Source organism: Aythya ferina (genome assembly GCF_964211825.1).
Source record: "Aythya ferina genome assembly, chromosome: 2".
NCBI lineage: Eukaryota > Metazoa > Chordata > Aves > Anseriformes > Anatidae > Aythya > Aythya ferina.
Window position 1 is genome coordinate 122951973 of NC_140297.1, and position 13382 is coordinate 122965354.

General features: G+C 41.5%; 1 protein-coding gene across 1 annotated transcript in view; it reads left to right on the top strand.

The window, feature by feature from the left end:
* Window positions 1-11991, top strand: part of CLVS1 (clavesin 1) — a 101837-nt gene extending 89846 nt beyond the window's left edge. The window contains exon 6 of the mRNA XM_084509281.1: window positions 11612-11991. Within this exon, the coding sequence (XP_084365407.1) occupies window positions 11612-11699 (88 nt within the window). The 3' untranslated portion in view covers window positions 11700-11991. The remainder of the gene's footprint in view (window positions 1-11611) is intronic.
* The last annotated feature ends 1391 nt before the right edge of the window (window positions 11992-13382 follow it).

The window sequence follows — 13382 nt, forward strand, 5'->3', positions numbered from 1 at the left end:
CCTATCAGTTTTTCCCTTATTAGAGCAATTTCACACTTCCATTAAAATTCTTTCCCCTCCTTCACATGCACCATATAAATCTTTAAGCTCTTGAGTAAAAATGGTAATTTTGCAAGCATTTCTGTACTGAAATGTTGGGTTTAACAACAAAAAAGAGGCTGACCCTTTCTTTAGCACCCATGTTCCTCCAAAAGGGGTAAGTATATGAAGACTGAGCCTTCTTGGTTTTCTGTAACTTTAGGTTGACAAGCCTTACTGAACAACTGAGGGTCTTCTGTCTGATGTCCCAGATATCAATGGAGATGTTTCACCCGAGGAAGCCCTCCAAGAACCCAGCAGCTAGCTGCATGGGATGGCATGGAGAGTAGTTATTCCTCTGCCAGTGCACCGAGTGGCAAGATGCTGAGTGGCACCAACATTTTCTCCATCCCTCCCTCCTGTCTCAGGCTCTGCTGGCACCTGCTGGATCAGGATTCTCTTGCTGGAAAGAGATATGAGCATGTCCTAGAGATGCCACTGGGCCATTGTTGTGTTAAAGGTTTATTTTTTCAGTCTTAGAGCCCCAATGCTATCAACAGAGCCTGGACTCTTGCACTGTGGCCCCAAAGAAATGCCTCTATGACATTTAGCTCTTATTTGAACTAAATTCTGAACCAGAAAATTGCTAACTGTGGTGTGTGGCAAAAATGGGTAACAGGACCTCTCTTAGAGACTGCTAAAGGTGTCCTACACCTAAAGAGAGTCTCACCCTGAGCACAATCTACTCCAAATATAGTGCCTAGCAACTCTAATGTCAGAGATGCTGAAAACTCAAAGTAGAAATTAGAGATCTGGAAGACAAATTCCCAGAAATAGAAGCAGAGAACTGAGTGAAATACTTAGTAGCTATTTAATTTATGTTAGAAAACGAATGCAGAGTGGGGCAAAAAGGAGCATTTTTCTAGATGTAAGTGATACCAACCTGAATGTATGACCTGAAAGCTAAAATAAAGTCTATCAACATGCAGACAAGGAGAACACACAGCACCAAGCAGCAGTAAGAGGCAATAGGACTGGAGCAGGTACATACGTGCCTGTGCATGTACAAATACAGGAGGGAACAAAAACTAGCAAGAAAGAACAGCTACTGAAAGGCGAGGACAATTTAGGCATGAGATCAAGTGGGAATAAGATGACCAAGTACACTTTGGCCAGAAATTAGAGGAGGGGGTTTGCTTGCCTTCACAGAAGTGAGTTAATGAAACTCTGAGCCTGTGATATGACAACCTAGCTAATGCATGAGCTAAAGATCTCATGTGAAGTGGTTGTCAGAGGTCACAGGAGACTGGATTTGCCCCCTCAAAGTCTCATTAGTGTCCAGTGTCTGCTCCTTTTAGCAGCAATGAGATGGGAATGTTACTTTCTCTCAAACCACAGGCAAGTGTATTTTCTCCCTGTGACTCAAAATTGCACAAGATTTGTTCTTAAAAAAGTCTTTCATTGCTTCAGAGAATGGAGTCTTTGTAGACAGTGAAAGCCCTGAAGAACCTCCTAGAAAAAAAACTGCTACTGACTCTAGCTAGCAACATGGTCTTGAAAATTGTGTGGTTTGAGAAGTTTTTGTAATATGGAAAATCTTTAATCAAAACCAGTGCAATTGTCATTTTTTTCCCACCAGTGGGAAAGCTCTGAACATGAAGCTCCACTGGGGAAAAATCAAAACGGTGGAAATCGCACTCCCATCTGCAGAAATTATCTCACACCCTGAGAAAAGTCCCAGAATCCTAGTACAGTATGAGCAGATGGGGAAAAAAAAAAAAAAAAAAAAAAAAAGAAGGCAACAATAACAAAATCCATTCAGAATATATCTGTTTGTTAAGATTCAGCTCAATGAAGTTTGAGTTTGAAATGGGCAAAGTAATAAATGTGCAAACTAGTATTAGTACAGTAGTAGCAAAATCAGTTCAGACAGAGCTCTGCCACAACCCTTTCACAATCACGGGAGCAGCAATGGCAATAGATGCTTCTCTGCCTTGGACCATCTCTGTATCCACACAGCGAGCCTGCCAGTAGCTAGCATGGAGTTTGAGAGCAATGTAAGCAGTGTGAAAATTCAGAGCCTGGGGAAGAAAATCACCTCCCTTCCAGCTGTGGCCACACCTCATGTGAGCCCTGATGGTCAGAAAGGAGCCTTGAGCTCATGTAGTCAACAGGGAGCTAACACCAAAGCAGAGCATTTGTCTGCAGTGCCCATGCTGGCTTCTGTTGATGAGCTGTTGGTTTGAGGAACAGCTGGAGGTTTTATCTGTGTGAGCAGCTTAATGGATAGTTAGTGTGGGTGGTTAAGGCTAACAGTTAAGGACGTAAAGACCTCTCAACATATCACTATGCCAATAGGTCATATCCTTTTGGCCAGCCCAAGTGGGAAAAGCATGCCTCTATCTACGTGGGCACCTAACCACAGTGAGCGTGCATTCCCAATTGCAGAGATTGATTTAGTGACTGGGGGTGATATTAAAGAACTCAATTTTTTGAAGAATTTCATTTTTTTCCCCAAGTATTACCCTGCTGTTACAGCTGGGTTCTGCAGAAGAAAGGAACCTGCAGCAGCATGTTGCTTCCCTTTCTTTTCTGTGCAAGGTCTGCCTCTCTTCAGCTGCATCTGGGTCACTTTTTGATCCCTGAACTTAATTTTAGGTCCCAGAGATGAAGACCGTGCTCTGTCACACAGTCACCAAGCACAGTCTGGGAGCTGACTGTCCCTGCTCTGTTCCCCCAGGTATCCAAAGAGTGCTCCCTTTTAATTTGCTGCCAGTGCAAACAGGTCTGAAATCCTAGTGCAATTTAAAATTGCCCTGCAGAGAAAGGAAATCTCACCTAACAGCTACCCATATATTCCAAACAAACAACCTGTGCCGCTTAATCAAATCTATTTGATCCAAGTTTAATTAAGGATATATTTAATCAAATTTGGAGTTAACAATTATTTTTAGGATAGCTTGGACTGCAAGAACATTACGCTTACCAAGTCAATCTCAGTAGAGACTAAGGAAATTGAGACGTAGGGTAAAACTTCTCAAGAATCAAGCACGTTAATTATTAAATATATGATTATTTATATGATTTATGCTTCAAGGCACTGTTAACTTTTCCTGCCATGAAGTAGAAACTTGAGAACCTACAGATTCAGTGAAGTGCCTTGTGGTTCATCAAAAGACCCTGTAACAGGCATTTTCAAAATGCAGCTAAAACAACTATTGGATTGCTCTACCCCACAATGTTGTGGATTTTTATGCCCTAGATTAGAGTGAAAGGATTTTAAAGTACAGATTAAAGTTTGTTGTTATTGCCTCCTGATGTGTGTGGGGGGGAGGGGTTCAAAAGAACAGATTTTCAAATAATCTTTTGGCTGAAACTAATTGTTCATTCTTAGAACCAGGACCCTGCTCCCAGGAAGAGGGGTCCCACCACTGGTACACACTAAAGCTGGCTGGAACATTTTTAGATCCAAAAGGGGCCATCTATGGGGGTGACTTATGTAAGGTTTTTATTTATTCAGACAGGGTTCCTCCGTATGCCCAGCTGGGCAGTGCAAGGCAGACCTTTCTAGTTGTTATCCTTGGTGTGACCTTAATGTGCCTTCGCCATATGTTTCTCCTTTTATGGGTCATGGTTTATGCTGGTTCACAGTCAGCGCCAATTTACTGCAGAAGCAGTAAAATACCAGCAAATAAAAATCCATATGAAAATGTGTGAAAGCTTCTCACTGCCCATGGATGGCACCTGGGTTGCTCTGCTTGTAGATGAGACAGACTGCTCCATGTTTGCTGGGGAAAAGGGGAAATTCTCCATGTAAGATTTCAGTTCAAGTACATTTGCTTACAATATACATGAACTATGGTGCAAGATCTATATTCACTGTTTTAGTATGAATTATTTCAAACAACAGAGAATTTCTGCATGCTTTTATGGAAATGCTTCCTCCACAGGCAGATTATGAATGAGTCATGTCTTAATAGTAAAGCAGGTGTCCCAGGGACATGCATATCACATAATGAATGCACTATCTAGCAACATAGATTATTAGCTGCTGAACAGCTTTATAGCTTTTGACAAGATTTCAGCTAATTCATCAGAAAGAAGTGGAAGGGAGCTGGTGGATGTGGGATGTTAGCTGGCCATAGGAAGCTGCAGGAGCAACGGTGCCAAATACCACCATGAGCCAGGAGTGACAGAGGCTGATCAGAAGGTCAGAATGGTGAAGCCACAGCTAACCCGAGGACAGGAGAGACAGGTACTGGGCACTCCCTGGGACAGGGTAGGCAATCAGCTGTACCCCAAGGGCATCAACAATTTGGTTTTCATCTGTTTGCAGCACTCAGTTGCCACTGAAAAGTATAAGGGTGTGCAAACACAGGCTGGAGGTGGGAACAGCAGAACCACTGCTGTTCAGGCTGCCTAAAATATTGCATTGTAAATTATGCCTTCAGCTGGCTATAAATTTACCTAAAGTTTAGTAGTTTAGATTAGAGACACGACACTTAATAAAACAAATGGTTTTACACTGCTTATATCTTTTGCTGCCCTGTGAAAATCCACCTACATCTGGCTAAGTTACAAGCCTTTGAAAAAGCAATTCACACATGATCTGTAGAAACATATTTAATTTCAGCATTTAATGACCCCAAGGATTGCCTCATGCTTTAGCTTGGCCTCCCAGAATAAATAAACTTATTCAGCTTGGCTTGATGGTTCAATGCCCACAATGTGCATCTCATGTCCAGGCCAGGGGGTACAGAGGGCTTTTATAATTATGATCTTTGATTGTAATCACAACTTTGTCTGCAGCAAGACATGCAGCTGGGTGTCAGCAGGCTGCACCCTGTGTTTGCAAGGCTGCATCATCCCTGCTGCTGGCAGCAGAACTCGAGAGATGAAGATTCAGCAGTGAACCCAGCTGAGAACTGGGGTCACTGGGATGGCAGACTGAAAGATGAGGTAGGCATAGAGGACTGGAGGCAGCCAGATTTGGAAGCACCCATGGTGGGCAAGAAAATGGGGATGCGCAGGGGGAGGCCTCCCAAGACCAGGAGTGGTCCTTTGGCACAGTCCTGGAGCAGTGGGTGCTGTTCACTCACTCTCCACAAACCCCTGCATCGGCTTGGCAAGTTGTTTAAACCAAACCTTGCACAGATGGTGAGATTACACACTGCTGATTTCCAGTCTGCCAAGCTATAGACTTGGGGGTCTAATTTCCAGAAGTACTTGGTGCTAACCTGCAACTGCAGTCAATGAGATGTGTGCTTTGGACACTTAAAGTGCTGTGGAAAACCAGACTGCCAGCACTGGGAAACAGGTGCCCTGTGTTACAGGAACACATGGACCCTGATCTCACTCACTTAAGCCCTCCACATGCGAAATGGAAACTAAAAGAATCCTTACTGCAGTGCTATGGCAGTAAACGAATTAGCATTTAAGAGGCACACAAGTGCTGTGTTGATGAACTCCATGGAAATGCTCAGGAGGTAATTAACAAAGTCTATCTTCAGAGCAGGGCTTGAATAATAGACAGCAAATATGTCATGGAGCCACACACTGAACCTCTAGAAGAAAGCAAAATAAATAGCCGTCTTAGCTCTGCACTGTCTACGTGGGCACTGAGTGAGGACAGAGCCCTCTGAGAAAGCACAGTACACGCTCCTGGAGCAGGGTCACAACAAGATGGTTGCATTACCCCCACATGCCTAGCTGAGTGACTGCTGCTCCCACAGCCCACATTTTGGCTTTTCCCTCTGTTGCAGTGCTCAGCTTTCCAGCCTAAAAAGCACCTCAGCAAGGCCGCTTTCATTCTGCAGTGGTGTTCTCACTATGGACATGAAACTTGAGAGGCTTGGCCTGGGTGGGAGTAGGTGCTCTCAGCACTGCGTCCTCCATGGTGCTGGTACACAGAAGTGCAGAGACTAAGATCTGGTGGCAAACCTGGTTGGGATACTGGCATCTGGGGTCACTGATGTGGGAGGAAAAGTCAGGCGGAAACATGAGGTGGGGGTAAAAGCACTAGAAACTGTTGGGCGAGGAAGCATGTTTTGTATGCAAGGGGTTGGGGATGCACAGGAAAAGCATGAGAGGTTTGCGTGTAATATTCATAAAGTGTGAGGAGCAAATTTTCTTCATTATTTGGTCAAATTTCTTTTGCTTGGCTATCATATTCCATGTATTTTTGGCAGCTCTTGCTGAATCTGCTGTAAATTGGTGCTGACTACTGCTGTCCCGTTGTCTTTATTAGGCCTCACTACCAGGTCCACCTTTTCCTGTGTGTGACAAGTTGTACTTTGGGGTCTTAAGGAATAAGGAGCTCATGTCTGAACCAGGTGGTCTGATTCCTTTTATATGAGGAAAACAAACAAACAGAAAAAGTGAGAAAGGGTCATGTAGCAGAGAAAAGAGATGGAGAAGACAAACTCCTACCCACACATTTCCCTACCCTGGACTTAGCATGTGGCTGGGGCAAGATCTTCACACAGGAAGTCAGAAGTGCTTACGATTAGGTTATATCAGGCACTTCCATACTGATAGATGAAGAAAGACCAAGGAGTGGCCCCCTAATTCCAAGGTATGTGACACACATTGACTCCCGGCTTTGTTGTCTTGAGGGCGAAGCATGGGGCTGTGAGCAAGATTAAGTCTGTACCACCTGTGGGAGCACACACATCTTCCAAGAAGTCTTCCTTCCCCACGCATTTCATTTTTAAGTGCTTTCAGTGCTGACAAAGTACCTTTTATAATCCTTTATGTCTGCACACCTGCGTTGTTTCTGTAATGGTGGGGAAAATTAATTTTTCCCACCTAATAAAGACAAGTCCTTGTGGTGCATTGCAAGGCATACTCTGGGGTGCTGGGCCCTCCTCTGCAGTCTGATGGGGAGGGAGGAAGGCAGAGAAAGAAATACCCCTCAGACATTGTCAATATGAAAATTCTTAGGTGTGATTTTTTATTTTTATTTTTTAAGTGTTTTCTCCTTCTTATGTTCTGAAAAGGGAATGAATAATTGGGAGATGAACAGCCCTGAGGTGCTGGTGAAATGGGAAGGGAATTAGAGGGAAGTGAGCAGATGGGAGGTGAGAGGTAGATGAATAGAGTCACACAACATGATCTGATTTATCAGCTGCAGTATGTCATGCTGAGAGTTTGAAGCCTCCTGCACTTGGGGAAAAAGAATGCCACCCTCCTTCTTCCTCTACAAAAGCCTCCAAACGAAGCCTAGCACAAATGTAGGATGTCCTTGCTCCTGTGGGCTGCAGCACATCCGTGTTACTGTGATGGAAAGCACAAAATATGAGGGATCAGAGAACTGAAGGCTATCTTTTACAGTGAGTAACTAACGATGCACTGACAATTATTATTAGCTCAGTGCAGGGTTTTAGGATTTTATTTTTTTATAGGAAACAAAAGCAATACCCAGCAGACGTCAATCGTTGCGAATTGATTCGCTCCATCTGTACTCTGACAAGAGCCTTCTGAAACAAATGCAACGAGAAAGCTTGATCCAGTCTTTTTATGCTTTTTTTTTTTTTTTGACTAAATTTGAGGTAGTTGCATTGAAACGACCACACGCATAAAGCCATCTGCTGTCTTAGATATGGAGGTACATACCAACATGCAGTGCTGTCATTTAAAATATATGGTTGACCTGCTGGAAAAACAGCTGGATAATGTTGATTTTCCAGACTTCCAAATATTCTTGCTGAACAGTAAAAACACCATGGTGGTTTTGATTGACATTTTAAATGGAGCACACTCAGATGATATCTATGCTTCAGAAGTGAGAATTTGTTTCTGCTTCCATTTCAATTTTTCTCTCCCAAGGAAGGCTAGCTAGGCTGTGAAACTGGGCTAGGAAATTTTGTGGCAATTAATTATTTGTGGTGATTAATTACCTCAGACTTAGTTCCCCATCCACGGTAATTATGTTCTATTTTAACAGGAGCTAAGTCTCCAGCATGTATTGTGTTAAAGATGGGCAGAGGGTCTGCCAGGCCAGGACTCTTGTCTATGTGATACAAACAGTTGTCTTCTTGTGTTAAATTTTAACTCAACCAGATCCCAAGCATTATCCAGGCTGGTTGTTGGGATGATTTAGTTGAGAAAGAAGTAAAGACGAAAAGTCTTCAATTCAGATATATTCATTTATAATTCTAAAGTTGCAGCACTCATGCCACATTTCAGGTGAGTATTAAACTTAATATAGTGTGAGGTTGCTACAAGACTTAGGAAACATTGCCTGAGAAATCATGGAAGCTGTTCCACCTGATGTCAACAGACAAAAATGCTTCATAACAGGGGCTTGAATGTAGGTAACACATGAATTATATGAGGCCCTTAAGACAGTGGGACTCTATGCTGTCTTTGAGTGTCCCTATTGAAGTACTACACAAAAGATGTGATTAAAATCAAAAGGAAAAAAAAAAAACAACTCACTTAGTTAAAAGTGCATGACTCCTGAGCTTTAATATGATCTCAACTCAAAGTCTAAATTGTGTAATGCCAACTGGCCTGAAAGATGCAGACTGGAAGACATTGTGCAAGGTTAGATTTGAGCGAGGCAACCCCTATAGGAACGTCCCTGGTGTGGCCATCACAGGTCACAGCCTATGGTCACAGCCTGTGAAAGTTACCTGACCTACTGGAGTATGAAGAACACAAGGATCTTTTGTTTGTGGGATTCCACTATGCACAAGGACACGGAGGCTTTGTTTCCATAAATTATTTAATTACAGCAGTGAGGAAAAAAATAGTAATGCAGTTAAAGTGGGCAGGAGTACTTCTGAAAGAGAAGTCCTAGCTTTAATACTAGAGCCCACATACAAAAATCCCTAAGAGCTGTGCAAACTTGCACAAACGTAGCCCACTGCTTTGTTCCTTGGCCTGAAGGCATATGTTAGATACACAAAAGCAATATGAAACAAACATAGGGGACATTTATTCAAAAAGTATTTGTCTTAATCTCCACAGCAAAATGTAATTACTCGTCAATTGAAAATGCTTTATGCATCACTGGCCTATTATGAATCATATTTCTTTATCATTGAGTATAGTTATAGAACATATATTGGAGGATGGTATATAGACCAGTAAACCATCTCTCTCACACCAAGTTATTACGTTAGATTGTGAGCTGCATTGATGCATATTGCCAAAATGTTTTTCTGAGTATCTGTACTGTTAATATTCACCAGAACTAAAGGACATTTTAAAAAGTAGTTTGGAATCTTGTTGAGAATTGAGTAATTTTATTTCTTTCTTCCTAAAATTGAAGTTATAGCAAAACATTTTTTCAGCAAATGAAAAACTGATGCATTTGGAAAATGGAAATCTAAACACAACAGTAGGCTGTGGTGATTTAGAAAATAGTGATGATTGTTTCAGTCATTACCATGCACTTCAGAGAGATGTCTGAATGGCTTATTTTAAGACATGGGGCTAAGCAGCTTCTAGAGAAAAAGAGGCATTTCTTCTGTTTCAGAGTTTGGCATATACTAATGCCTCAGTTGGATTCCTCTTCATATTGAAGGGCTGAGCATAGCACTTGAATCATTCAGTGTCTTGAATGTGTGGGTCAGGTGGGCTGCATTTAGCTGGAGCTAAATGCTCCAGCTAGTGTGGCTCTTGTGTGAAAAGGAGCAGTTTGGGACCTACATACAGAGCTTGGAATTGCATTGCTCCCAAGCTGGCACACATCCGAGCACCAGTGCAAGGAGGAAACTGGTATCTTGCTGGTACAGATGCAATATTTTTTTGTGTGTAATGAGTTGAGAGCAGAGATAACCAGCAGTGGTCATGCAAGGTAGATTTGAGAGATTTTTTTTTGTGTTTGACTCAGGGCAGAAACTTTCCACTGTATGCTGGAAAACGCTGCAAAAATATGTAACTTTTTATACTCATTTTAGGGCAGTAGATCAGCCACAAACAAAACATTGGCAACAAGTATTAATTAGGTACTATTTAATAATAATTTAACTTGATACTCCAGAAAAGAGAACAAAAAACTTGTGCTTTGAATCCATTCTGTATCAAAGTCACATGCACAGTTCTTGCTGCCACATACTAGAAATATGTAAATTGCCATTTTGCATAATCTCTTGAATCAGCTGCTTTTCTATATTAAAATGCAGTCATAAACATTATACATGTCACATTACTGTAAAAAATACACAGTGAAAACATTTGGGCAAACACTTGTTTTGAAAAATTTGGCATAAAATCTTCCCATTGAGCATCCAGTTTTTGTTATTTCTCTCTGGAGATTTTTTTTTTTTTAATGAAAAAATTTTATTATGCTTTAATGAAAGCTTCAGGCATATGAATAAGAAAATAATCTTACAAGTTATTCACAGTCACACTATTGAGTCTTGATCAAGCGCTGCAGTACCACAGGATGCAATTTATTAGTGATTCTTATCAAAAGAGAAGAGATTTCTAATTGCATAAAACAGCTAAGGCCTAAACTGAGTTTACCATAATGAGCAACTGGGTACTACAAACGTATCCTGCAGGTAATGAGAGTTACCCCTAACTCTAAAAGGTATCCATGAGAAAACTGGCTCTTTAAAATGATATCATGCAACATGCAAATGCTTGCTCCTGCTACCTTTGAAAAAGTTCCCTTTTAAAAGTTCTCTGTACAGAAAGTGATTTTACTCTAAAACTCATTTCCAGCTTCACACTGAGAGGCAACTCCTAGCCCAAAACATAGGAAACAGAGGATAATGAATCTCTGTAACACACTCATCAGTTTCTCCCATCATAGCTCAGTGGGCAAACACTGGAGCACACAGACCTCAGAAAATGAAATCCTCTTGAATTTTCCCATTAAGCTAAACCCATTCAGCTTTTGTCACTGCCAGAAATCCCAATACTTCACTTTCTTACTCATTTATTCTGCTTCTTTTTGCCCATTAAAAGCAAAGGACAAGCTATGTTTCCCACCTTGAAGACAGAAATGAATTTAAAATGGACTATCCCTGAACAAGGTTCTCCTTCAAGGGTGTAGACAAGGAGATAAAGATAAATGGCAGGAATGGGCAGCACAGCAGAAGCTCCCTTGATGTCACATTAAGTCTGGTTTCTTCATTGGTCTTGGATAACTCAGGGAAGTTCTGTCCCTTAGGCACCTCCATCAGTAAAATGTGATTTATCTACTTGCCAGTCACCAGGCCTGTCACAAGCATGAGCTGAGACTCATTCCTGCAAGCACTTGTATACATTATTTTTTTCGTGCAAAGTAATCCAGTAAGCAGTAGCAGAAGCTATGTTGCCTAGGAGGACATTAAGTGCTAACAGATCCCATGGTTTCTCAGGATCAGACTTTTAATGGATTTAATTATTTTTTTTATGGATTCAACATAGTAGCTATGCACTAAATATTTTGAATGCATTTGAAATAAATAAGGAGTCACTTCCCTATTCATATTTAAAAGAATGTGTCTCAAATAGTTTATATAGACCAGAATAAATAAATAAAAGGTGATAAAGGTGAAAATGAACAGGAGCAAAAATCACAAAATGAAGCAAAAGGATCCCAGTAATTGTTCTGCAGCAGCCCTCACTGGCATGTGCCTGTTCTTGCTTTCAGGTCCCAGTCGGTGGTGGAAGCCGGCATGCTGAAACACGAGGACCTGGGGGAAAGCGAGAACACCCAGCCGCTGCTGGCCCTGGACTGAGCTCCTACTCGCCAGTCATGGAAACATTCACAGACTTCCACCATACCAGAAACCCACAGAGCACACGATACACACTCACACATGTGCACGCGTTTTGCTTGAGAACAACTCCTTCATGTTTCTTGCCCAAGTAATAACTGCCACCAGCCATCTGTCTGTCCGCAGGGCCAAAGCTGAACAAAATTTCTATTGACACAGGATGTAAAAGAAGACACAGCAGGGGTCTGTCCATATGTAAAGAACTTGTTTTTCTTTTTTCTTTTGGTCTTGTGGCATTAAAATATTGGAAGTGGTGGGACTGCATTCTCCTTTCAAACATAGCAGGGAGTGTCAGTAGAAGTTTTCCTGAAGCCGCCGGCAGGGATGCTCAGTTTTATAGAAACCAAGGTTAAACATGTTTTAAAGCAAGGCATCTTAAATTTAAAGTCTGTGCTGAAATTAGCAGTTTAAAGTGGTTCAGAGGGCAGAAATAGCAGCATCTATAGCGTGCTCGAATTCTACAGAAGGATTTAGCATTAAAAAAAAAAAAAAAAAAAATCAATGCCAGCATAATGCCATTCAACATGACACTCTGTGATTGCCTCATCCATACTGCTTATAGGGGGTCACTTATTTCATATCTAGCAAAAATTATTCTTAACTTCTGAAGCCCTTATAAAGCTGTCAGCTAAGTGGAAGGAGCTGTGTGGGCAGCAGACAGACAATTTGGAATGCAATTATTTAATTTTAACGATGTGTTTTTCCACAGGCAACTCCGGAGCCTATTAGATGTGTGTGTGCGTGTGTGTGTGTGCGTGCGCAAGGGGCGTACTAGGGAGACCCATTGGACACATTCACCAGTGATTAATGGCTCAATCCAGATTTTTTCATTTAGGTCACAACGACAAATGAAAGCTCTGCAGAGCCATTTACCCCCTTCCCTCCTGCAGCCAGTGAAAGGTGTAGCCAGAAGGGTATGCTGATTGCAGTTGCGGGCCATGGTTAAATGAGAAAGAAAAACTTTAAATTAATTATTCAGAGCAAGCATCTCCTAGAAAGAAATGTGGACAAACAGAAGAACTGAAATGCCAAAGATCAGTTTGTTATCTCTCTCTTTGCTCTACCTGCAAAAAAGAGTCCCATCCCTTCACTGAAATGGAAACCAGATTAAAGAAATAAAAGAAAAATCGTTATCAAGTTGCATGTGCAGTGACTTTATTTCCTAAAACAGTTACAACCACTGTACACACCTTTGTCTTCAATTTAATTGCCATGCATTGACAATTACTAGAACACGTGGTTGGCACCAACATATCAAAAATAATAGTGTAAACCGTATATAGATAAAATGAGATGATAATAGGCAGCACAAGAGCTTTTCATACAACTCTGGAACATCCACTGAATTCATTCATAAACACTACACTGAAAGTGATGGTCTAGTTCAACTGGACATGGTCATCATTAACAAATGGAGCAAATAAATGCTGCCTTCATTTACAACATTTTAAGCCTGCACAAGCAGAAAGGACATTGACAGACTCTGTTAACACACCTGGGATTTACCCGCTTGTGTACGTACAGAATAGCCTCATTCACAATAAACTTCTGCAGAAGTGTGTTACTGATACAAAGCCTGGCCTCCATAGCAGCACATCTTTAAGGCAGTGAATGTTCCTAGCAAGGCAACACAGGAATCAGAAA